The sequence below is a fragment of the Bufo gargarizans genome, chromosome 3 (assembly GCF_014858855.1).
Source record: "Bufo gargarizans isolate SCDJY-AF-19 chromosome 3, ASM1485885v1, whole genome shotgun sequence".
NCBI classification, from domain to species: Eukaryota; Metazoa; Chordata; class Amphibia; order Anura; family Bufonidae; genus Bufo; species Bufo gargarizans.
Window position 1 is genome coordinate 441,259,311 of NC_058082.1, and position 25,950 is coordinate 441,285,260.

Sequence of the window (25,950 nt, forward strand, 5' to 3'; positions counted from 1 at the left end):
AACAACGGCCGTGTGCATGGGGCCTAAAACACACAAAATTTGTGGCTTATTTTTATTTTTTATTTTTATTTTTTTATACCAGCCTGAAACTATCACAAAAAAGTAGGTATGAAGGAAGCTTCAAGATTCATGGCATTGCAGAAACTCTCCAACAAATCTGAGGCAAAATCTGCACAAGTTTTATGTGTATTTTGCTTCGGATTTTACCTTTTTAGCCTTTTTTTTTTTTTTTTTTTTTTTTTAAAGGGTGAAATCTGCGGTGGAAATTTTCAGCATGAATTCACATGCTAAAGATCTAAATTCCACATGGCATGTCAAGTTATGTGTGGATTCTATTGTGGGCCGTTTCCACAGCTTTTTATTTGGGGGTTACCATCTCTCCTTGGGGAGAGCAGTTCAATCAGTGTGCAGAGACTTATAGGCCATACATGCTCCTCTGGAATTCTGGGAAGAAAGGAATGCAAATGAGCTCTGCCTCTAATGCCACCAGATGTAAGGCAGCTATCCTAGAAGTCATTGTTCAATAGGCCTTGACTTCTAGGATAGCTGCCTTATATATGGTGGCATTATAAGTCAAGGCCTATTGAACAATAACTTATAGGATAGCTGCCTTACATCTGGTGGCATTAGAGGCAGAGCTTGGTATGAGCTCATTTGCATCCCTTTCTTCACAGCTTTTTAAAAATCTCATCGACTTTTATGCAAATTTATACTCCATTTAAATAGTCGAAAACCGCTTGACTTGAGTCTCCCCAAATTATTATTTTTTTTTATACAAATCTAAACTATAGTTCTTAAGCAGAAAAAAGATAAACCTATAACTTCTTGGTGCGTTTTCGACACCGAAACCGTGACGGGTAGCCACACTTAGCGGATTCCAGGACAATGCAAACCGCCAACCATGGCGGACATCTAAGAATCCGCTTTGGATTTCTGCAATAGGTTAAAAAAATACATTTTTCAAAAATCATGCTCCTAGGCTACGTCCACATGGGACTAAAATGCTGCGGATGTTTAAAGTAGTAGCAAAGTGAAAGATTTTAAGAGATCTTATCCAAATGCTGAGAAAAAAAAAATTCTATGTATATTGGCCTGTGTTGCTATTTTAAATAGTTTTTCAATTTATGCTACGAATTTCCACTAAGGATTTCACCCTTCACAATGCATAGGGTGAAATCTGTGGCAAATCCACGACAAATTCATATCTAACATTCAGATGTTTTAGCGGAAATTTGTCAATCAGCAGTGGAAGTTCCACCATAGAAACTGGTGTGTTAAAGAAAACAATCTTGTGCAATCAGATTCCAGCTTTCATTTTCCAAAGGAGCGGTGAAAAATGGAAGGTGGAATCTGATTGGTTGCTATTGTCAACTAAGCAAATTCTACTTTACACCATTTTGACAAATGACCCCTTCTGTTTTTTTTTTCTGATTGTGTAGATTTTTTAATTTTTTTTTATTCTATAGGTGGATTTACATGGGACTATTCTGCAGCCGATTGTTGGGTGGAAGCGTTCCTTTCTGACGGTCGGCTGCTCGCTCAGTGAAGGAGACTGCACATTTTCATGCAGCGATCCCCTTCACTATATGAGGATGAGGGATTGCTATTGCAATCTGTCGTCGTCTTACAGAATCATGGCTTCTGAGCAACAGGTTGCTGTTTAGACCACACGATCTGCTGCCCAGAAACCATGATTGGTTGTGCCTGCACGAGCAACAAGAGCACCCGATGAATGAGCGATTTGCTTGTTCATGAGATGATCAGCAGCACATATACATGGGCAGATTCGCCGGAATGATCATTCACATAATCTGGACGATTATTGGCTCATGTGAACATGATTTTGGGGGCGGCCATCTTTCCGGCAGCCCCATGGTCCCTAGATACAATGGTCAGGAGGGTACCTCATTGTCTTCTATGGTAGAGTCTTCTAGGCATGCTCTGTGATCTGTGCAGAGGACATTGTACAAGGAAAGACTAGATAAGCTCTGGCAATCGCCTACTGTGAATGGAGGATCCTGTCTGATTAATCATTCTAAGGGTCCATTCACACGTCTGTTTCTTTCCTGATCTGTTCCGTTTTTTGCTGAACAGATCTGGACCAGATCTGTACCCATTCATTTTCAATGGGTCCTGAAAAAAAATCAGACATTGTGCTGTCCGATTTTTTTTTTTTTTTCAGGACCCATTGAAAATGAATGGGTCCAGATCTGGTCCAGATCTGTTCAGCAAAAAACGGAACAGATCAGGAAAGAAACAACGGACGTGTGAATGGACCCTAATCCTGCCTATAATGATATCACCTTTGTGTATAGTTAAGCAGGTAACTGCAGAAAATTGATCTGTACAGACCTGTTTCACATCTGTGTTTTGCAGATCCAGCAGACTGTCCGGCGCTGCTGGAATACATCTGGCCCCATTCACTATAATAGGGACCAGCAGAGATCTGGCTGCAACTTGGCAAACAGGATGAGAATTGGCGGAACCAAAACTCTATGCATAGCAGTTTTCGTCCTGCCAATTCTTATCCTGTTTGCCGGGTTGCTGCTGGATATCCGCCGGCCCCCATTATAGTGAATGGGACCAGAGGGTGCCTGGTAGCGTCCGGCAGTGGCGGATGCAGACTTCTCCGGCAAATGCCACTAGCCTTAGGCTTAGTGGCCTGTGTGAAATCTGCAGGATTTCATGTTTTTTATTTAAATACAGATATTGACATGGAAAATTAAAAATAACATCACCAAAAATTGTTTAAAAATGTTAAACATGAAAACGTGATTTTAAACAATAGGTCATTATCTGATGACACATTTCCTTTCAAGGTGTTTCCAGGATTTTGATATTGATGGCCTATCCTTAGGATAGATCTTCAGTATCCGATCCAGGAAGGGCCTGTCTCCTGCCACCCCCGCCAATCATCTGTTCTGCAGTAGCCTCGCGCCAGAACTACAACTCTATTCACTGTGTAGTGGGGGGTGCTGGTTACCACAGCGCTGCTCCCATTTTACGCTAACCAGCTACTGCAGGACAACTCATCAGCGGGGGTGCGTAGTGCCAGACCCTGAACCATCTCATATTGATGGTCTGTCCAAAGGATAGGCCATCAATTAGGCCCCTTTCACATGAGAGTTTTCCGCGCAGGTGCAATGCGTGACGTGAACGCATAGCACTAGGGGTGCACCGAAATTTCGGCGGCGTACATATCGTCCGGAAATAGCGGGGAGGGACTGGGAGGAGGAGCTGGGGGCCGGTGCGTTCACTGTTCTCCGGCCCCCAGCTCCAGTAGTTATAAAATGTGTGCAATTAATAAGCATTCTATTCATGAGGCCCCCTCTGCAGTAGAACATTCAATATAGCCACATCCAACTCACAGGGCTGTCATCTTAATGCTGGCCGGCCGGGCAGACGAGCAGCAGCGTCACGACTGACGTCACATGCCTGCGCCGCCTCCTTCATTCAGAAAGTAGGCCGGGTACATGACGTCAGTTGTGACGCTGCCGCTCGTCTGCCCGGCCGGCCAGCATTAAGATAACAGCCCTGTGAGTAGGATGTGGCTGTATTGAATGTTCTACTACAGAGGGGGCCTCATGAATAGAATGCTTATTAATTGCACGCATTTTATAACTACTGGAGCTGGGGGCCGGAGCACAGTGAACGCACCGGCCCCCAGCTCCTCCTCCCAGTCCCTCCCCGCTGTTTTCTATTAATTGTACAATATGGGGGGGGGGGGGGGGGTCTGTGGATGGCACTGTTATGGGGTGGGTTGGGGTCTGTGGATGGCACTGTTATGGGGTGGGTTGGGGTCTGTGGATGGCACTGTTATGAGGTGGGGGGGTCTGTGGATGGCACTGTTATGGGGTGGGTGGGGGTCTGTGGATGGCACTGTTATGAGGTGGGGGGGGGGTCTGTGGATGGCACTGTTATGGGGTGGGGGGTCTTTTAAAAGTATTTGGGCAAAAAGGCAGTTTCGGTCAAGGGGTATCCTGAATTTTCGGTTTCGGACCAGAATTTTCATTTCGGTGCACCCCTACATAGCACCCTCACTGAACCCTGACTAGGGCTGAAACGATTATTCGAATAGCTCGATTAAATCGAGTAGAAAAATTCATCGATGCAGTTTCCCTGCATCGAGGAATCGTTCAGATCACATGATCACGGAGCGGGAGTGAAATTAAGCGTCTCACTCACCGCTTCCGTGTCCTCCGGAGCCAGAGAGGCAGGACTGAGCGGCCGGCACAGCTGAGGGAGGAGGAGGGAGTCTCTCCCTCCCCACTGTGCGCGGCTGCCGCTGAAGACCAAGTAGGAGGAGGAGGGGAGGGGAGGAGGAGGGGAGGGACTGTGGCCACTGCACCACCAATGAATGTGCCGGCCATATCCCACAGGGTCCCCCTCCTCCCCCCCCATCATTGGTGGCAGTGTCAGTTCCGATCGGAGCCCCAGCAGTGTAATGCTGGGGCTCCGATCGGTTACCATGGCAGCCAGGACGCTGCTTAAGTCCTGGCTGCCATGGTATGTTAGTGAGCAGAGAGCAGCGCATTATACTCACGTGCGCTGTGGCCGGCGGTCGCTCCTTCTCATAGGTCTGTGCGGCGCATTGCTAATGCTGTAAGCATTAGCAATCCGCCGCACAGACAGAAGAAGGAGCGACCGGCGGCCACAGCGCACGTGAGTATAATGCGCTGCTCTCTGCTCACTACTAACATACCATGGCAGCCAGGGCTTCAGTAGCGTGACTCCTGGCTGCCATGGTAACCGATCGGAGCCCCAGCATTACACTGCTGGGGCTCCGATCGGAACTGACACTGCCACCAATGATGGGGGGGAGGAGGGGGACCCTGTGGCCACTGCCACCAATGATTAATACTGGGGAGGGGGGGTTGCGTTACAAGAGGGGGCATATCAGAGGCTGGGGGAGGCAGATCAGAGGCTGGGGGGAGGCAGATCAGAGGCTGGGGGGAGGCAGATCAGAGGCTGGGGGGAGGGGGGGGGAGGCAGATCAGAGGCTGGGGGGAGGGGGGGGGAGGCAGATCAGAGGCTGGGGGGAGGGGGGGGGAGGCAGATCAGAGGCTGGGGGGAGGGGGGGGGAGGCAGATCAGAGGCTGGGGGAGGGGGGGGGAGGCAGATCAGAGGCTGGGGGAGGGGGGGAGGCAGATCAGAGGCTGGGGGAGGGGGGGAGGCAGATCAGAGGCTGGGGGAGGGGGGGAGGCAGATCAGAGGCTGGGGGGAGGGGGGGGGAGGCAGATCAGAGGCTGGGGGGAGGGGGGGGGAGGCAGATCAGAGGCTGGGGGGAGGGGGGGGAGGCAGATCAAGGCTGGGGGAGGGGGGGGAGGCAGATCAGAGGGGGGGGAGGGGGGGGGGAGGCAGATCAGAGGCTGGGGGAGGGGGGGGAGGCAGATCAGAGGCTGGGGGGAGGGGGGGGGAGGCAGATCAGAGGCTGGGGGGAGGGGGGGGGAGGCAGATCAGAGGCTGGGGGGAGGGGGGGGGGAGGCAGATCAGAGGCTGGGGGGAGGGGGGGGGAGGCAGATCAGAGGCTGGGGGGAGGGGGGGGGAGGCAGATCAGAGGCTGGGGGAGGGGGGGGGAGGCAGATCAGAGGCTGGGGGGAGGGGGGGGGAGGCAGATCAGAGGCTGGGGGGAGGGGGGGAGGCAGATCAGAGGCTGGGGGGAGGCAGATCAGAGGCTGGGGGGAGGGGGGAGGCAGATCAGAGGCTGGGGGGAGGCAGATGGAGAGAGAGTGGTTAATGGAGGCTGCAAGCACCACCTTGGCATGTATAAAGTTATTGGTTTAGAGAGGGGTTAATGAAGGCACCTCCAAGGTGCTTTCATTACCTCTTCAGACCAATAACTTTATACATGCCTAATGCCAAGGTGCTTCCATTAACCCCTCCAAACCCAATGGGCATGTATAAAGTTATTGGTTTGGAGGGGTTAATGGAAGCACCTTGGCATTAGGCATGTATAAAGTTATTAACCCCTTCAAACCAATAACTTTATACATACCTAATTACGTACGTTATTTTAAGTAGCTTTTTCTTATTAGATTACTCGATGAATCGAGAAATATAATCGATAGAATACTCGATTACAAAAATATTCGTTTACTGCAGCCCTAATCCTGACCCATTAATTTCAATGGGTCTGTGTACATGAGCGTAGTTCTTCACACATCATTTCTGCGTTGCGTGCAAAACACAGCATGTTCTATATTCTGCATTTTTCCCGCAGCCCTGGCCCCATAGAAGTGAATGGGGCTTCAGTGAAAAACGCATTGCATGTGGATGTAATGCATTTTTCACTGAGGGTTGCTAAGAGATGTTTGTAAACCGTCAGTTTTTTTTTTTTTATCACGTACGTGAAGTGGCCTTCTCCAACTTTTTCCTACGCCCAGTGACGACACTTTCTTCTGTCACATGGCCTAGGAGCAGTTCAGCCCCTTTCAAGTGAATGGGGCTGAGTGCGATACGAAGCACAGCCGCTATACAATGTACGGAGCTGTGCTTGGTAAGCTGCGAGAAGGCTGCAGCGCTCACACGAGTACCGGTGCCTTCTCAAAACAGCTGATTGACGGGGGTCTCGGGTGTCAGACCCCCACCAATCAGGTACCAGAAAAGTCCTCATGTTCGTATTTCAGTCCGCAAAATGCGAAGACCTTTTGTGTCCGCTCCACATTCTTCTCACTCACATCAATAGAAAGGACTATCCACAATATGGCCCCATAAAAATGAATGGGTCAGTGTGCTATCCACAAAAAATGCGTATAGTACTAGGATAAAAATGAAACATAAGAGGACTGGAAGGTTGTATGGGGTAAATAACAATCCCTTTATTTAACTTGATTTGGGGAGTTTTTCAGAATTTGAACTATATTTCTTTTGACCTAGGATCAGGACCTGGAGGCTGGCACAGCACCTGAACCATAGCGGCACTATGCTGCTCATTGTCGTGTATATACATACCGATATAGTGGTGCATGAGTAAGATAGCAATATGTTCAATGTCATCTGCAAACCAGATCCATTACGTGAGGCTGCACTTTAATTAACCCATCTTATGTTTTTTTGGGGGCCAGCGCTTCAGGACTTTGTCAAAAGGTCGAATGCCAGAGTTGACAAATTGCAGGTCAGGTCTGGGAAATTATTGGGGCTTCCAAACCGCCAGACCTTTCAATCATCCTCTGAGCAGAACTGTTAAGACGTTAATCAGGACTGGCAGGCAATCCAGGCTCCTGACAACTGCAATCTGCCTGGATAACCATTGTTTAGCGGACTGTATTAATTGCATCCCATACGGATAGCCAGATTGCATAGCAATTACTGGATCTTGAGCAAAGATCAGTCCTATGTGTGTGTGTATATATAGATATAGATATATACAGGCTCGGACTGGCCCACAGGCCCACAGGGGTACAGAGGAATCCCCCAGTGGGTCCCTGAGCAAGGTGGGCCCCTAGTCTCCCACCCCCTGCACAAATGGCACATAACACAGTAGACTTACTGCCCTACATACATATATTCAATGTACAGCACCTCAACCAGCCTATGTTCATATATAAAAAATAAAAAAAACTTGTTAGATTGTATCCGTATGGTGGGCCTCTAAAATAACTTTTACTGGTGGGCCCTAGGTACCCCATCGTAGTTTATAATTGCTGCAGATTCAAATCCTCATCATGTCCTAGCTGTTGCAATAATGCCATGGATTGTGACAGAGGATTATGTAATACAAGCAGATTTCATTGCAGATTTTGGTGCAGGTTTGAGGATTTACTTCCATAAAAATGACTAGCTGACATATCATAAGTGTGTGTTTAGACAGAGGAAATTTAGATTGGTGGTAGTCTTAAAGGTTTTTTTTGGTTCGTATCACCATTTGTGAAGGTACCTGTGATTTTGTAATACATTTTTTACCTTTTATATTGCTCCTATTTTTTTTCCTATTTTGGAAAAACTGATCCGGCATTTCAGTGCATTTTTCTGACTGATCAGGCATTTTTAAGACTGATCAGAATCCTGATCAGTCTTAGAAATGCCATCAGTTGGCATACGGTTTGCCGGATCCAGCAGGCAGTTCCGGCGACTGACCTGCCTGCCGGATCACTCTGCCGCAAGTGTGAAAGTAGCCTTACTTGGCCAACTAACGCGTATGGGAGCCTCCCAACTTTCCCCGGATGGTATATTTTGGGCGAAAGAAACATCAATCGTGTTTTGTTGTATGGACGATAAGCCACCCGCCAGGGGGGACTGTCACTGACTTTCTACCCTCTCCCATTCACAAAACGTACACGGGCAGACCCAAGCAGACTTGTGTATGAGGGAAACGGGAGAGAGATAGCCAACAGTTATCTTATGTATGACCAGTTTAACAGCTGACACCACTTCCCCATCTCGAAGAATCAGGTGATTGTACATACAAATTAGACTAGAGGACACCTTTATTTTTAGGATTGGGGCTCTTCCCAGTTGCTATGCTTAACCAGTTTGACTGTTATGAAATGTCTGATATTAAAGTGGTTGTCTGGCCTTGGAGCCAAGATTCCCTATTGTTCGGACCTGTGGCCCTGGACATAAAGTAGCAGCCCCCCCTACCTGCGGTTCTGCTGTTGCTCTCTTCCTGGTCACTTCCAGTGCCCCTGAGAGCAGGAAAAGGCTGGGATACGGAGACCCGTGTAGCCAGTCCTCGGCAGTCACATCAGCTTGAACGTTTGTTACCTCAGGGGGAGTCTGCTTTTTTACGTTCAGGATAAAAGGTTCATATAAAGGGTTCTTGACTCAAAGCCTGGACAACCCCTTTAAGGCTCTGTGCACAATAGCTGAAGCTCAGTTAGATAGGATGTAGAACATCTGTGAACAGCAAGGGGTATTCTCAATGAGATTTAGGTCTCGACTTTGGGCCATTCTAACACATGAATATGCTTTGATCCAAACCATTTCTTTGTAGCTCCTGCTGGTAGGTTAACCTCCTACCCAGTCTCAAGTCTTTTGCAGCCTCTACCAGGTTTTCCTCCAGGACTGCCCTGTATTCATCTCCATCCATCTTCCCATCAACTCTGACCAGCTTCTCTGTCCCAGCTCTTCCAGAGTGCACATGGGCTTCTTGGCTGCTTCTCTAATTAACCCTGTTTTATACTTCTCCATAACTTTATTCCTGACCTGTCTGGTGTGTTCCTTTGTTTCCATGATGCTGTTTGATCACTAATGTTCATTAACAAACCTATGATGCCTTCACAGAACAGCTGTAGTTATGCTGAGAAAATAAATTAAACACAGGTGGACGCTATTTCCTAATTAGGTGACCTCTGAAGGAAATTGGTCACGCTGGATTTTACTTTGGGGAATCAGAGTAGAGGGGGATGAATACAAATGCACACCACACTTTACTGATTTTTATTTACTAAAAATTTTAAAAACCATGTATCCTTTCCTTTTCACTTCACATATACTTGCTACTTTGTGTTGATCTATCACATAAAATTCCAATAAAATACATTCAAGTTTGTGGGTGTAACATGGAAAGGTTTAAGGGGTATGAATACTTTTTCAAGGCACTGTACATCAGAACCTACTCTCGGAGGTAGACGTCAGAAGTGTATGCCTCTGAAGGAAGGCTCAAACACTTTGTATTGTGCCTTACACATTCATAAAATCTAATGATGCATAACGATATCTTCATTTACCACACTGTGAATAACTTGGAGTGAAACGTTTTCACTGTGTGTTGAGCCATTTTTAACATTCTCTTCTAATTAGATTTTAAGCTCAAGCTTCTATATTCTAATTGCTGTAAATAATTTTAGAACCGAGGAGGACTTAAAAAGGTTGTCCAGGATAATTAAAACTCCAGAAGCAGGCAGGCACCTTTTAAAAACGCTCTCCATTTCAGGTCCACAGCTCTGTTACGGCCACGGCTGCAGCACAGATACGTGCAAGCACGGCCACTGCTGCTGGAATGCAGGGTGGTCGTAACCCCTGGAAATTAGCTGTGTATAATGTGATGAATCAAACCAGCAAAGGAAGCAATATGGATAATACAGATACATTAGTAAGTGCCTTGTATTAACTTTCTCGACATAATAAATGTCATTTGCTGAAACGAGACAACCCTTTTTAATACGATTGAAAAAAAGACATAAGTCCATCAAGTTCAACCAAGGGATAGGTGTGGATTTGAATTTTTGAAGTGGAGTGAGACCCAGACTTCTAAACATTTTCATAAGCATTATTGCGATTTAATATTAAGAATTCATCTAAGCCTTTTTTTTTGTTTGTTTGTTTTTTTTTTTAATCTGTTCACTGTTCCTGCTGTAAACACGCCCTGAGATAGACATTCTTAATATAACCCAAAATAATTGTTTCTGAGCAGCAGATTGTCATGTGTAACTGGGTAACTGCCTTAAAACAATGCTTGTAGGGAGAGTAGTGATTGCCTTAGTGTGTTTTGTAACTACAGCTCTTATCACTGATGGTCAGGCAATTATTGGGAACGTTCAGTGCATTCTTGATAATTGTCTGTGCATCAGTCTAAAGAACACTTGCAGCCGTATGGGCCTTTGTTACCAAACAGTTATGGTTGCCCATGGGTTGACAGGAACTATTAACTGAGGCATCTAAGGGGTTAGAGGGTATAGATCCAACTTATTGGTTATAGCCAACTACTGAAAGTGATGATGGTTTGGGCACAGCCTCGGTGAATACGGTCACTGCACTGTGCGTGTAGGGCAGAACTACTTCCTGTCTTTTACTTTACATATACGGTGTAGTGTGGTAAGGGATTAAGGTAGAGAACTTAAAGGCATTCTGTCACCTGGATTTTGCCTATAGAGCTGCGGACATGTGCTGCTAGATCGCCGCTAGCACATCCGCAATACCCAGTCCCCATAGCTGTGAGTGCTTTTATTTGGGCAAAAAACCCGAATATATATATATATATATATATATATATATATATATATATCTGTTACTAACGTTTCTGGAGCCCAGCCATGCCCCGCATCCTTCGAATCTCCTCCTTTCTCCCGGACATCACAAAGTTAGAGCGCCGTAATCTCGCAGATAGTGGCCGGCACGGTTATGCCGGGTACTTGTGCATGCGCGAGATTACGGCGCTCTTACTTGGTGACCTCAGGGAGCAAGGAGGAAATTCGGAGGATGCGGGGCGGTGCTGGGCTCCAGAAACGTTAGTAACAGCCCCTTGGGCTACTTACTTGCGCGATATATTGCTTTTTTTTTGCCTAAATAAAAGCACTCAGAGCTATGGGGAATGTATATTACGGATGTGCTAGCAGCGATCTAGCAGCACATGTCCGCAGCACTTCACCTCCCCTGATGAGCAGGCAATTTTCCTTTCCGATAATCTCCTGCTCCATGGGGATCTGTAAATCCAGCATTGTCAGAGGAAGAGGTATGTAGGTTACTATATAAGGACTCGTGCACACAAACATGTGCTAGCTGGTCTGCAACACATGGGCACCGACCGTAGGGTCACCATATACAGACGCAGAACCCATTCACTTGAATGGGGTCTGCAGTCTGCATCCAACGGTCTGCACTGTAAAGTAGTACATGCACCACTTTTTTGCGGTGCAGTGGCACGGACAGAAAACTGCAGAAGCACTCAAATGAATGGGTCCGCATCGTCCGGTGCCCGTATATTGTGGACCCTCTGTTTGTGGGCCACAATACGGGCACTGGCTAACAACGGTCATGTGCATGAGCCCTAACTATGTATACTTTGTATGTCTTTTATGTATTGTCCTCGTATATTAATTAGTTTCTATGTTGGTTTGTCTCATCTGAAACAATGGGGGCATATTGCTAGGATATGCCCCCATTGTCTCATAGATGCAGGTCCCACCGCTGGGACCCTCCCCTATATTAAGAAGGGAGTGGGCCAAAGTGGTGGCTGGAGGACGCGCATGACCGGCCACCGCACCCAATCACTTCTATGGGCCTGATTAACAGCTGGCTATTTTCAGCAGCTCCTCCACCACTTTCAGGGCTCTGTTTAGGAGATAGGTGCGGGTCCCACCGCTATGACCCGCACCTATCGGACAATGGGGGCATAACCTAGTGATATGCCCCCATTGTCTCAGATAAGGCAACCCTTTTAAAGGTGATGAGAAGCAGAAGGGCTGAAAGCAGTGTAAAATCGGACCACTATCCATATCACATGCAATGAATAGTTTCTTCATGTTCACCACCGTGAAACTGTCCCGGAAATATGAAGCGTCCTACTTATTTCTGTGGACTCCATGTGGAAAAACAGAGGATTAGCTTTGTTGGATGACAATGGGGCTAATCCTTCTGCGGATCTGCAGCAGTCCACACTCCACATCCATGCCGGGACTCTGAGGGTCCTCTCCGATTTCTGCTGCGGACCTTACAGATCAGATTTTAATCCAAACATTTCATGGACTTCTCGACCTTCTTCATCACATTTTACATGTGCTTGGAGCAGGTGAGCGTTGTAAGTGTAGCATACAGTATGCTTGTGACTAGGCGCAGGAGAATTTTGATGGCTCTTGATAGGAGTAAATTGGATGTGCTTACAAATGGTTTCCTGAGAGATGAACCTTTCTGAAATGCTGTAATGACAAACTGCTTGGTATTCAGTCAGATTGTATAGCGCATAGATGGGAACATTTGATTTCCTCGATGCTAGTATTAATGTAGTCATTTCCTTGCCCTCCGATCGCCGACACTCTGCTGGGAAGCCTTGCCCTAATTCCTGAAACGTGCCCCTTTAGAAGCTTAATGAGGACCCGTCACCACCCCTGACATGTCTGTTTAGTAAAAAGCTGTATTTCACGTGATATGACTATTCTGGAGCATATGGCTCTAAGGCTTCGTTCACACCAGCTTTCAGCCTTTCCGTTCTCCTGCTCCGTTATAGGAGCAGGAGAACGGAAAGGACGGATTGGGCACATAACTGAGCCGAGAGGAGCCTACGGACCCCATAGACTATAATGGGGTCCGTTAGGTTTGCGCTCAGAAGATGATTTTGGAGCGGAGACAAAAGTACTGCATGCAGGCATTATCTTTAGGCCCCTTGCAGATGAGCGTTCCTCCCGCAGCGAGTCCGCAACGCAGCTCCCAGCCTGACCTCCCAGCACTGACTGGATTCAAATAGCATTATATTTATTTATGATGCTATGTAACCCTTACAGTTCTGGAATGTATTGGATAATACTGGCATGACTTTTTCGATTGTGTCAGAGAAAACGGATCCATCCCGATTGACTTGCATTGTGGGTCATGACTGATCGTCTTGTTCGGCATCACAGGATGGAAAACTAACCGCAGCATGCTCTTCGCTATGAGAACGGAATGCATTTTTGGAGCATTCCGTTCTGTTCAGTTGCGTTTTGTCCCCATTGACAATGAATAGGGACAAAACGGAATAGTTTATTTTTACGGTATTGAGATCCTATGACCTCAATACTGGAAAATATTAATGCTAGTGTGAAAGTAGCCATAGGCCTATTGCACACGACCGTATGGCTTTTTCAGTATTTTGTGGTCGGCAAAAAACTGATCCCAAAAAAATACGGACGACATCCGTGTGCATTCCGTTTTTTGCAGAACGGGACATCTGGCCCCTAATAGAACAGTACTATCCTTGTCCATTATGTGGACGATAATGGGACATGTTCTATCTTTGAACTGAAATACAGGAACAGAATGCATACGGAGTACATTCCGTTTTTTTTTTTTTTTTTTTCCCCTCTCCTGGACCTTTGGGCACACTATGGTAGAAGAGCCTGTGTCCACAGGAGCATCCTCTGGACTCTGGTGTTCCAGTCTGACAGTGATAAGGACCCTTAAACGAGCTCTGGTTGACTTGAAGATCATCCCATGTTTGATATATATATATATCTCTCTGATGACAAGTATGTGGCAAAATTCTTGGCACTCTGATCATGAGGAGCCTGCAGACTTGGTGTGTGTTTTATTCAAATCTACTTGTAAGTATTAGAAGTAGAAGCTAATCGGCCTTTATAGGATAGCTGTCATATTTATTTTTTATTTGCTAGTTTTTTAGAGCTAGGCATGTATACCTGAGTTAGTCTGTCAATGATTGCCAAAAGATCTGTAATTACCTTATAATAACAGCTTTCATTAATGCCCCTTTCCACTGCTCCCTTAAAAGACCATTGCTAGGGCTCATCTGTCTCCGGCTAGGAAGACAGAGGGGCGGTCCTTCACACTGCATGCCTGCATTAGGCTTCAGAGTGAGGAGGCGTGTCTCTCAGTAATCCAATCTGATTGGCTGGCAGGAAGCTGCTGGCTACAGCAAGTTTGTATGTGAGGGAATGCAGTTTTGGCCTCAGAACTGGCAGAGGAGCCATCTTCAGAAGATCCTCATAATGTATTCAAGATAGCCGTAACTAAACTCAAGGAAAACTTCTTTTAAGGAGTTAAATTAAGAAGTTATCCTTTTAAAGGAATGTGGTAGGAATTCTATGAATGCTTCTCTCATTGGAGGCCTGTGCACACTTCCTCTCTGTGGCTGGATGAATAGTATGGTCTGAAGAAATCTCACCACTTAGAGCTTCAATTACATTTAACTCAGTTTTAATTTATTTATTTATATTTTTTTGAGCTGAGCTTTATTGCTGTTAAGTTGACTTTAACATAAGGATGTGTTCACATGCGGCAGAATGTTGAAGACCTTTCTACGACTGAAAATTAGTTCCATACATCTGTACGGAATAGTTTCTCCAGCTTGCTCATAGATTTCTACCAGTCCTAATCAGATGAATGGAAGTAACAGATATTTCTGCAACAAATCTGCCACATCTGAATAAACTCTTAATAAGCTCGGAGATGTTGGTCACCTTACTGTTAAAGAAGACCTATCACTGATTATTACACTGTGAACTAAGTATACAGACATGGAGAGCGGCGCCCGGGGATCTCACTGCACTTACTATTATCCCCGGGCGCCGCTCCATTCTCCCGCTATTCCATCCGGTATCTCCGGTCACTAAGTTATAGTAGGCAGAGATTTCAGTCACTAAGTTAGGGTAGGCGGAGTCTGCCCTTGTTCTGCTCTAGTGCTGGCCAATCGCAGAGCTCACAACCTGGGAGGTTATTTTCTCCCTGGCTGTGAGCTCTGCGCTGCGATTGGCCAGCGCTACAGAAGAACAAGGGCAGACTCCGCCTACCATAACTTAGTTACTGAAATCTCCGCCTACCATAACTTGGTGAGCGGAGATACCGGAGGGCATAGCAGGAGAATGGAGCGGCGCCCAGGGATAATAGTAATTGCAGTGAGATCCCCGGGCGCCGCTCTACATGTCTGTATAGTTAGTTCACATTGTAATAATCGGTGAAAGGTCCTCTTTAAGTGACCTGTTGCTGTCACCTTGCCAACCATTGTAAGTTCATTGTCATATACCTTTCTCTGTAAGGCCACGCCCTATTGACCTTAATATATATGTGCTGTTGAAAATTGTGGTGATTGTGATGTATGCATGTGGTGTCATCATGTAGGAGTAGGAAGGTGAGTCGACAGGTGACTCAGGTAATGGTCACTCCTTTTAACCTTTTATGTATACTCTTCTACATCAACTAGGCTCCCATACACAGCTGTTTTCAGTCGGCCAACAAATGGAGTGTATGGGGGGCCTATTGCCACTTCACCCATCAGATGATGTTGGGGGGGGGAGGAGAAGTATTGGCTGCTTTAATTTTAATGCCTGATCCTTTTGTTCTCCCGTGAGACAAGCTGCCACCAGATGTGTCCAGCCGCAGCCTTCTTCTCTCTACCCATTTTTTTATTTTATTTTTTCTGCCTCCAGTTACACGCTAGGCCGAGAGCTTTTGAAGGTGTATGAGGTTCTTTATATTCCTATGTTAACTTATTTAGTTGTTGCAGGAAGCTCAACAAGCTTTCCTTCTGCTCACCTATGGGACTTTCCCTAGTCTACTGCAATTTGTCTCTTTTGTCATAGCTCTCCTTTCTTTCTGCATTGCAGGTTGTGAAATCCAGGCAAGTTTATGTGACTTTGGCTGAAGTCCACACCTGTCTCTGATAACAATACAGGTGATGTTCCCATCCCCTTGGGCTATATGCCCACGACAGTGGGAAAAAATGTTAGTTAAAAAACGGACACACTGTCTGTTTTTCATGGCCGTTTTGCATCGGTGTGTGCATCCATTTTCTGGCCGTGTGTCTGTTTTTTAATGTCCGTTTCGCATCAGTTTTTCACGTCCGTTGAAAACTGACATGAAAAATGGATGAATTTGATTGGCAGTTAGACCCACCCTTCTGAGAACACCCACAGGATGGTAGACCTCCAGCTAAAATAATGTCCCCTGTAGTGTAGGATTTTTTTATTTATTTTTTAACTGTCCCCTGGTAAAATAATGTCCCCCATAGTGTGTGATTTTATTTTTTATTCTTTTTTACCACTCCCAGCGTTAATAATGCCCCAATGTAGGGCCCCATCTTGAATAATTTCCCCCATGGTTTAAATAATGCCCCCACAGTGGCCCAAAAAAGAAAAACTCACCTTATCCACTTGCTCGTGCTGCAGCAGTCTCTTCACAGAACAGTACCTACTGAAGGACCTGCGATGTGCGCGATGACGTCACTAAGCGCTTCCAAGTGGTTGTCACCATGCATATCGCAGATCCTGCTCGATGAAGAGAGAAGAGACTGCCGCAGCGCGAGCAAGTGGATGAGGAGAGTTTTTTGTTACCCCCTAAATGGCCATATAGATAGTGTACTCGTTTTTTACGGCCATTAGACGAGTGCACTCCTGTCAATCGGCCGTTAAAAATGGTCCAATTGATTTCAATGGGGTCCGTCTGGCCGTGGAACAGCCATGTGAATAGCCCAATAGAATTTAATTGGTGCTAAAAATGGCTGTTTAAGTAACGGCCATCACACGGCCATTATTCACTGTCCTGTGCATGAGGCCTTAAGGTGGATTTACACGTGCTGAGGTGAAGCTGATTTATCGGGAAGGGTGTGTTCTTTCCTGACAACTGACTATTCGTTCAGTGGGGGTGAAGCAGCGATGACCGCCACAGTATGAGAGCGAGTGGTCGCTATTGTTAGAAGAATGATTTAACTGGATTTTATTCTCGGTTTTCACAGCTCGGCCTTACAGGGCAAAAAAAATGCAAATCCAGTTAAGTGTTGGCAGGGTCAATCTGGAAATTACAGCTGGACTGAAGTAGGTGGGGAAGAGAAAGTATGTTATCAAGAGTTTCCCTTCTGCTGTCCATGCCCCTTTACACTGCTCTATATTCTGGCAAATTATCGCTAATGAGCGCACGTACGAACACTCGTTAGAGGTAGCTGTCCCATTTAGAGGTGCTGCTGATTACCCAATGAACAAGCTAAACACTCGTTCACCCAACCTATCATTTGTGGGCAGACAATGGTCTGTACCATTGAGCGGTGTAAAGAGGCCTTAAAATAACAACAGCAACTCCTCCAAAAACATTCATGGCTGGATCGTCCAAGCATGGTCCTGCAAGGGTGGACCCGCAACTTCTGCTCATGGCGCACCAAGTATGCTCACTGTTTGTAAATTTAGGATTGCACAAGACCATGAGGCTATATCCATTGCACTGCCATGGATGTGACCATGCTTTACTACACCTTTATCACCTTGAAGTTCCCCTTTATAGACCCATTATCTGTACAACTTTTTTTTCACAAAAGTTAACCTTTTAGAAATAAAGTGGAACAGATTTAAGGAATTTAAACTTGCTCTTTTAAGTGAGTTATTGCAATAGTATGAGAATGTTTACGAGCATAACTCAAAATTTTGGGCCTAGTTGATCTTTCTGTGTTCTCTGGTTTACAGTACTCTAATTCTTACATTGTCTCCATTTTAAAAGGTTTTTCTGAGACTTAAATCCTGATGACCTATCCTGAAGCCATCAGTACCTGATTGGGGAGGGTCTGACACCTGGGACCCCCGCTGATCAGCTCTTTAAGAAGGCAGTGGAGCACACGGTTGTGACGCGCCTTTTCACAGGTTTCCCTAGGCCGATTGACACGTTCATCAGTCACATGGCGTAGACACAGCTTGGCCCCATTGAAGTTAATGGGGCTGAGCTGTGATGCCAAGCACATCCGGTATAAAATGTACAACGCTGGGATTGGTGAGCAGGAAGGCCATGGTGCTCACAAGAGTGCTGGTGCCTTCTCAAACAGAGGATCGATGGGGGTCCCTGCTGTCAGACCCCTCACCGATCAGGTACTGATGACCTATTCAGAAGAAAGATAAATAAGTAAAAGGCGACGGCAGCATACAATGTAGCCAAAACGGTGCATTTGTCGCTGTGTGCACATTCACTGAAGTACTATCAATAAAGAAGAGACCGGAGATGCTGCCATCGCCTTTTACTTATTTATCTATCTGCTGACTGCTGAGGATCTACGGTTGTGCCGTGGCTGGTGCATTCCGGTGTGCTGCTCCTACATATTTTTTTGACCTATCCAGAGGAAAGGTCATCGGTATTTAAATCTCAGAAAACCCTTTAAAGGGGCTCTCCGGGACACTAAACTAAATAAAATAAAAAAAGAAATATGAATGTTTTTACTATGACATAAGTACCTTTTATTTATCAAAAGGAGCTCGTTTTCCCTAGGGAGATATCATTGTGGGACCCTAAAATGACTGCCATCAAGTCATTGCATCAGAAACACGTCCTAGAATGCCCAGTACACTCGCTAGGACTGGCTGCGCCAACACCAGCAGCCTGAGGTAACAGCTACCTCCTGGCTGAGCTGACTGCTAGTGAGACGTGAAGGCGCATATTAGAGCATGCGCACTGTGCTTGGGCAGTTCCCAGTGAAGAAGGGAGAAAACTAGGGTGGCCACTGGCTTCACCCAAGAAAGACCGATCTCATAGACCACGCCCCTAAACCTATAAACCACGCCTGCCTCTGTGAAGTCACGCCCTCGCCTCCGTGAAGCCATGTCTGTGGCTTTAGTGACTGATTGGGGGTGAGAGAAGCCTCAGTCAGTGGCTGCAGCTCATGCGCAGACAGCACTATGCTGCTGTCTGAGCGTGGGCTACTGAAAGGGTGGACATCCCTGTGTCCGTCCAGGCCCTGCGCCGAATGGTGAACAGGGAGACAGAAAACAGGACTGTCCGGCCTAAAACCGGACGTCTGGCTACCCTAGAGAAAACCGTTCCCTGGAGACTGTGTTTGTGATCGGTCTCGGGCACCTGGCAGGGCTTAGAAGCGGCAATTTTAAAAGGAATCTACACAGTTTGTGCTGTCCCCTGTCAGCCTGACAGGCGTGAAGGAGGCCGGCTACATCGTCAGATGCTGGCTGTGTAAGCTAGTAATTTCTGTTCCCAGTAAAAAGGTCCCAGCAAGTGGATTGAAATTTGTGTGTGTGTGTGTATGTGTATGTATGTATGTATGTGTATATTATAGTAACTTGTGGGTTGTTGTCATTTTAAGGTATGTATAGTGGTTAGAGCTATGTTTCTCAATTGATAGGCACAGAATCCCTTGTATAGACCTAGAGTTGGATAATAAAATCTTTTTGCACCACTAGAGGGAGCTCATAGGAAACCAGTGGTGGCTGCAGGAGATCTCACAGTGCAGGGGATGAAAGCGTTGGATTAGAAAATTGGAGTTTAGGACCTGATACATACAGTATGTATTAAGAAACTAATCTGCACAGATTATTGGACCTAGGGGTTAAATGGTGAAAAAGACCAAATTGACACATCCAGATTTATGTCCTAGTCCGACCCCGGGTTCAATGATCCAAACTCGCTGCATGATCGTAGGGATGCAGTGATTTTGGTCAATAAACTCATGGTTGATCCAGGACACATCCAGAATATGGACCCTGGAATCCAGACGTGTGGAGCCAGTATTCCCATCATCCACAGCATATGACATAATTATCTGCTAGGGGCAGCTCCCACCTCTGACATTTATGCCATCAGTATCTGTAAGGGGGCCACCTACCAGGCAGATCCCGTCCTTTTACTTCTCAGGTATATTATGTTCGATCATGAATGTCCTAGTGTTAAATCGGTATATCCGCCTGTATTTTTAAACCTCTTCACTACGGTCTGAAGCCTATGCAGCAATTTTTCATTTTTCAAAAAATCTAAAATGACATTACTAACTGTGTAACGTTTTAAAATGACTGTGAATGGATTAAAATGACTTATTTTCAGCTAGAACATGATTTACATGATATGGTCCCCCATCGGTGAATAATTTAGATCTCTTATTCTCTTTGCAGCAATGGCAGCGATTCGAAAAAAGCTGGTAATTGTTGGAGATGGTGCATGCGGGAAAACCTGCCTCTTAATCGTGTTCAGCAAGGATCAGTTTCCTGAGGTGTATGTGCCAACCGTCTTTGAGAACTACATTGCTGATATCGAAGTAGATGGGAAACAGGTGAGTGACTATACAACCGTATGGGTGGCCGGGCATATGGATTAAGCCACGTGCTGGATCTCCATGGTCTAAAGAAGACCTATCATCTCTCCTGACATGTACCTATGTGCATTCACTGTGTAATGACCATTCTGGAGCAGCTTTTCCTATACTTCTATGTTGTACCTTTCCTCATTTATTCTTGCTAGAAATGTATGAATAAAGGTTCAACCAGTCTGACACTGGCAGCACTGATTGGACAGTGGTAGACTGTGCACGGACCCCCCCCCCCCCCAACTGGTAACACCTGGTCAAACCTTTATGCATGCATTTCTAGCAGGGATAATAGAGGGGCGGCACAACATAAAGGTATGGGAAAAGCTGCTCCAGGATTGCTTCATGTGGAATAAAATTATTTACTAAAATAGAAATGTCAGGATGGAGACGGGTCCTTTTTAAATTGCTAGTACCGATGCAGTTACCACAGACCGGCTGCAATCTGTGCATGCACTCTACATAAAAATTTTTTTTTTTTTTTTTTTTTTTTTTTTTTGTTTTTGTGGTGTGGATATTTGTTATTTTATGTATTTTTCGGTGCTGTGGCTATTAGGATGGTCCTAATTTTTGGCAGATGATTTATTTTAGATATGTCCAGTCGTTATGATTGAAACGTATTTTCATCTAAAACTGACCGTTAGTATATAAAAATGTTTGCCCTTGAGAGTGAAATCAGTATAGAACACCATATTTTTAAAGAATCTTGCCAGTATAATTTTCATTTGTGTTAGGCTACTTTCACACTAGCGTTCGAGCGGATCCGTTCTGAACGGATCCGCTCATATTAATGCAGACGGTGGCTCCATTCAGAACGGATCCGTCTGCATTATAACTTAGAAAAATTTCTAAGTGTGAAAGTAGCCTGAGCGGATCCGTTCAGACTTTACATTGAAAGTCAATGGGGGACGGATCCGCTTGAAGATTGAGCCATATGGTGTCATCTTCAAGCGGATCCGTCCCCATTGACTTCCACTATAAGTCGGAACGGATCCGCTCGCCTCCGCACGGCCAGGCGGACACCCGAACGCTGCTTGCAGCGTTCAGGTGTCCGCTCACTGAGCGGAGCGGAGGCTGAGCGCTGGCAGACGGATGCATTCTCAGTGGATCCGCCTCCACTGAGAATGCATTAGGGCCAGACGGCTGCGTTCAGGGCCACTTGTGAGCCCCTTCAAACGGAGCTCACGAGCGGACACCTGAACACAGGTGTGAAAGTAGCCTTAAAAAGAGTATATATTGTAGACACCTTTTTAAAGGGGTTGTCACTTCAGCAAGTGGCATTTATTATGTACAGTAGAGAAAGTTAATACAAGGCACTTACTAATGTATTGTTATCCATATTGCCACCTTTGCTGGCTTGATTCATTTTCCCATCATAATATACACTATGGTGGTTGTGCTTGCACACTATAGGAAAAAGCACCAGCCTATGTGCACTCCCACATTCCCGGCCACCAATGAGGCCAGCGCCTTTTCCTAAAGTGTGCAAGCACGACCACTGCTGATGGATTGGAAATTAGGTTTTCCATGGTTATGACCACCCTGAAATCCATCAGCGGTGGCCGTACTTGCACACTACAGGAAAAAGCACCAGTCTGTGTGCTCCCATGGTCTCAGCCACCAGAAAGGCCAGCGCTTTTTCCTGTAGTGTGCAAGCACGAGCACCACTGCTGGATTGCAGGGTGGTAGTTACCATGGAAACGTGCAATGTATAATGTGATGGAAAATGAATCCAGCCAGCACAGGAGGCAATATGCACAATCATAATACTTTAGTAAGTGTCTTTTATTAACTTTTTCTACATAAATGCCACTTGCTGAAGTGACACAGCCCCTTTAAGTGCCATTTGATTTCTAAAATTTTTCCTTGAGCCACTAACATGGCCGCACATGCTCCGTTTCATCCTTCAGCTGCCTCCTGAGCTGTAATGGGGAGAGCTGAGACACGCCCCCTTAGCTGCAGCAGAAAAGATACTCCCCTGAGCTGTGATAGGGAGAGCTGAGACATGCCCCCTTAGCTGCCGCAGAAAAGACACTCCCCTTGGGCCGTCACTATGTCAGCTTGATATAAATCTAGCAGAGCAATGAATGGGGAGATTTCTGGATCCATGAGAGGTACAGGGCTGGTTCTAGCTTTGTCAGAAAGATTCTCTTTGTATATTATACGATCTCTGATTTCCCACTAGTCATGGGATAACCCCTTTAAGCCTCTGTATGTGTATACAAAATGAAACTTGCCTCTTAAAGAATCGTAAACCAAAAAGCTGTCTCAAGGGAGAGCTTACGTTTTAATAGCACGGCTCATAGCCTGATTGTCCAATTCTTCTTGGTATTTGTGCCAGTTATATCATCTAAATGTGCGAAATGCTGAGCACCTCTCAAGTTCCACTTTTCTCTTTATCTCTCCTGCTCGCTCCTAATCCCATAATCCTTCCTCTCCTTCTGTGCAAACTAATTAGGTTATTTCAATGTAGGTGGAACTGGCTCTGTGGGACACAGCAGGACAGGAGGATTACGACAGACTGCGCCCACTCTCGTACCCCGATACCGATGTTATTCTGATGTGTTTCTCAATTGACAGCCCAGACAGTTTAGGTAAGAAAATCTCTATCCATGCACCTAAGGTAACAACACGGAAGAGGTGATTTGAGAGGAATACTATTCAGATCATTGCATGCTGTATATTCAGGAAGTGCATTGCACAGGTTTTGCTACTCTCGCCTTTCCCGAGATCCTAAAAAAAATATATATATTTAAAAAATATATAAATATTTTGTGTGTGTGTGTGTGTGTGTATATATATAATATGTATATGTGTGTGAAACTCTAAAAATGTTACTATATCATGCAAAAGTCCATTTATTTCAGTAATGCAAATTAAAAGGAATTGCAGTAATGCAGCTTAAAATTTGAATTTTGTGAAAAGGTTCAATAGTCTAGGCTCTGTCACACTCTAGTCAGCTAATTAATCCATACTCCCTGAGCAAAGGGTACCTCAAAATTGAGACTTTGGGGTTTCATAAGCTGTAAGCCATAATCATCCAAATTATAACAACTAAAGGCTTGAAATATCTCGCTTTGCATGTAATGAGTCTATCTCATATATTAGTTTCACCTTTTAAATTGCATTAATGAAATAAATGAACTTTACACAATATTCTAATTTTTCGCGTTTCACCTGTATATGTATATATATGTGTGTGTGTGTGTGTGTGTGTGTGTGTGTGTGTGGATAGATAGAGATAGAGATCTATCTCTATCTATCTATAATTTGTGGTAGGAGCTAATTGAGGAACAGAGTAGGCGTACTGCCCTGACCCAACTGGCTGGAGTGTGCCCGGTGCCAGTGACTAGGTAAGGCCTAGATAAGTGGGCCACCCAGGAGGAGTGAATGAAAAAAGGGGATGGGAGGGAGGGGCAAAGAACGGGCGCCCTCCTGCTTGTACCAGGGGGTTTAAAAAGGGGAGGTCGCTCCACCCACAATTACAGTATATATAATCTCTATCTGTTTATTATAAATAATCTATCTATCTCGCAGGCATTTTCGGCTACTGTGTATGGCCTAGAAGTCTCCGCACACTGATTAAGGTGCTCTCTCCCTAAGGAGAGTTAGGTCTCCCCTTGCTCGGACACAGGCCTCTCACCTAGTGAAGCCAGTACTCTCTGCTCTGCACTGATGAGGGATAATCGCCCCGAAACAGCTGTCTGCAGATGAGGTGCTGGCTTATTTAATATCCAAGTCATGTCTCAAGGCTTATTTGAAGAGCTGAATATTGACTTATAGGATAGCTGCCTTACATCTGGAGGCATTAGAGGCAGAGCTTGTTATGAGCTCATTTGCCTCCCTTCCCTCCCTGTAATATTAAAGGAATGCTTGGGCAAATCTTATACTGTATTATGCATGCTTTTTTTAAAGGGGTTGTCTCACTTCAGAAAATAGCATTTATGATGTAGGCAAAGTTAACACAAGCCACTTACTGATGTATTGTGATTCTCCATATTGCCTCCTTTGCTGGCTTGATTCATGTTACACACCGCTTGGTCCCAGGGGTTATGGCAACTGGTGCAGCGTGAGAGCTGCTGTGCATGCATGCCTTGGGGCACTTCCACACTGCTGGCCACCAGAGAGGTCAGTGCTTTTTCTTAGTGTGCGAGCACGGCCTCCGCTATTGGATTGCAGGGTGGTTGTAACCCCTGGAAACAAGCAGTTAAAGATAGACACCCCCTTTAAAGACCCACGTACAGATTATACTATGAAGGGCTGAGCTTGCCTCATGGATTGAAAGCTCTTGCGAGCAGGGCCCTCATTCCTCGCGTTTCAGTAGTATATTAGCCAGTTACATTGTGTTGTCTTTTGTTTTGTACATGAACCCTCTGTAGAATGCTGCAGAATATGGTGGCGCTATATAAATAATATTATTTATTATTATTTGCCTATTTAGGTAGACTCAGCTGACTAATGTATATAGGACTCTCCTGCAACATGGTTGGGCAAGTTTAATTTCCATGCCTAATCTTCTTTTTGTTCTGGCAAGGATGAAGCCACCACCAGATATGTCTGGTAACAGTTTTCTCCTTTGCATGATCTTCCAAACTGACCTTGAATTTGTACATGGGAGTTAGGAGGAATATCTGACAGCTGTTCTGTAGAAGGGGTGTGGGCACCATGATGGTGAATAATGTATGGATTCTCACTATAACTAGTGTTCTTTGACTGTCTGTCAGGCACTGCCCCCAGCCTTGAATTTGGCATAACTGGGTATAAGTTGCGCCCATAGTGTTCCTGTAAAGAAGCAAATATTTACCTCAATTGTATTCTAACCATAGCTAGAAGTCTCATGAACAAATGTTGAAATCATTGGGCCATCTGTGTCATATATGGACACATCTAGTTGCTACAGACACACCCTCTGGCTCATACAGGTCTGATGACAAGAAGGTCTACAGGTAATTTCTATGGACAGTTTTATAGTATCTGTAAAGGCCTTGCAATAACAGCACCTTTATGTAGACAGGAAATAGAGATCACTCAAGTGTACGTCTTCTTTGACCAGCTTATTTTCAGGAGGCTGGAGCTTATTGTCATGTCTACGTATGTATAGCTCGGCATCATGTTTGTAAAAACGGCTTCTAAAAATACATTTTCAATTGATCTTATGCATACAGAGAATATTCCAGAGAAGTGGACTCCTGAAGTGAAGCATTTCTGCCCTAATGTTCCCATCATTCTAGTTGGCAACAAAAAAGATCTTAGAAATGATGAACATACCCGTAGAGAGCTAACAAAGATGAAACAAGTAAGTACAAACCTAACAATAAATTGACAGGGGTTGGCTGGACAGCCTCAATTCATGTGGTCCATTGGCATGTGCTGATGATCTGTTGATAGGGGAAATAACTGACTAGCGTTCTTCTGTCCAGTATGGATGTCCTGTGTCCACCAGAAGTGCTGATCATTGCAGATAAATTCAGGCCATAATTTTGTGGTCACAGCCCCACTATGTTGCCAACATAGGACATGAGAGA

At 45.4% G+C, this 25,950-nt stretch overlaps 1 protein-coding gene across 2 annotated transcripts in view; it reads left to right on the forward strand.

Moving 5' to 3' along the window:
* The window catches only part of LOC122930262 (rho-related GTP-binding protein RhoC), a 66,387-nt gene that overhangs the window by 35,565 nt on the left and 4,872 nt on the right, over positions 1-25,950 (forward strand). For both annotated transcript variants that reach the window (XM_044283495.1, XM_044283497.1), the window contains 3 exons: positions 20,235-20,392; positions 22,899-23,019; positions 25,591-25,721. In XM_044283495.1, coding sequence (XP_044139430.1) covers positions 20,237-20,392; positions 22,899-23,019; positions 25,591-25,721 — 408 coding nt within the window. In that variant the 5' untranslated portion in view covers positions 20,235-20,236. The remainder of the gene's footprint in view (positions 1-20,234; positions 20,393-22,898; positions 23,020-25,590; positions 25,722-25,950) is intronic.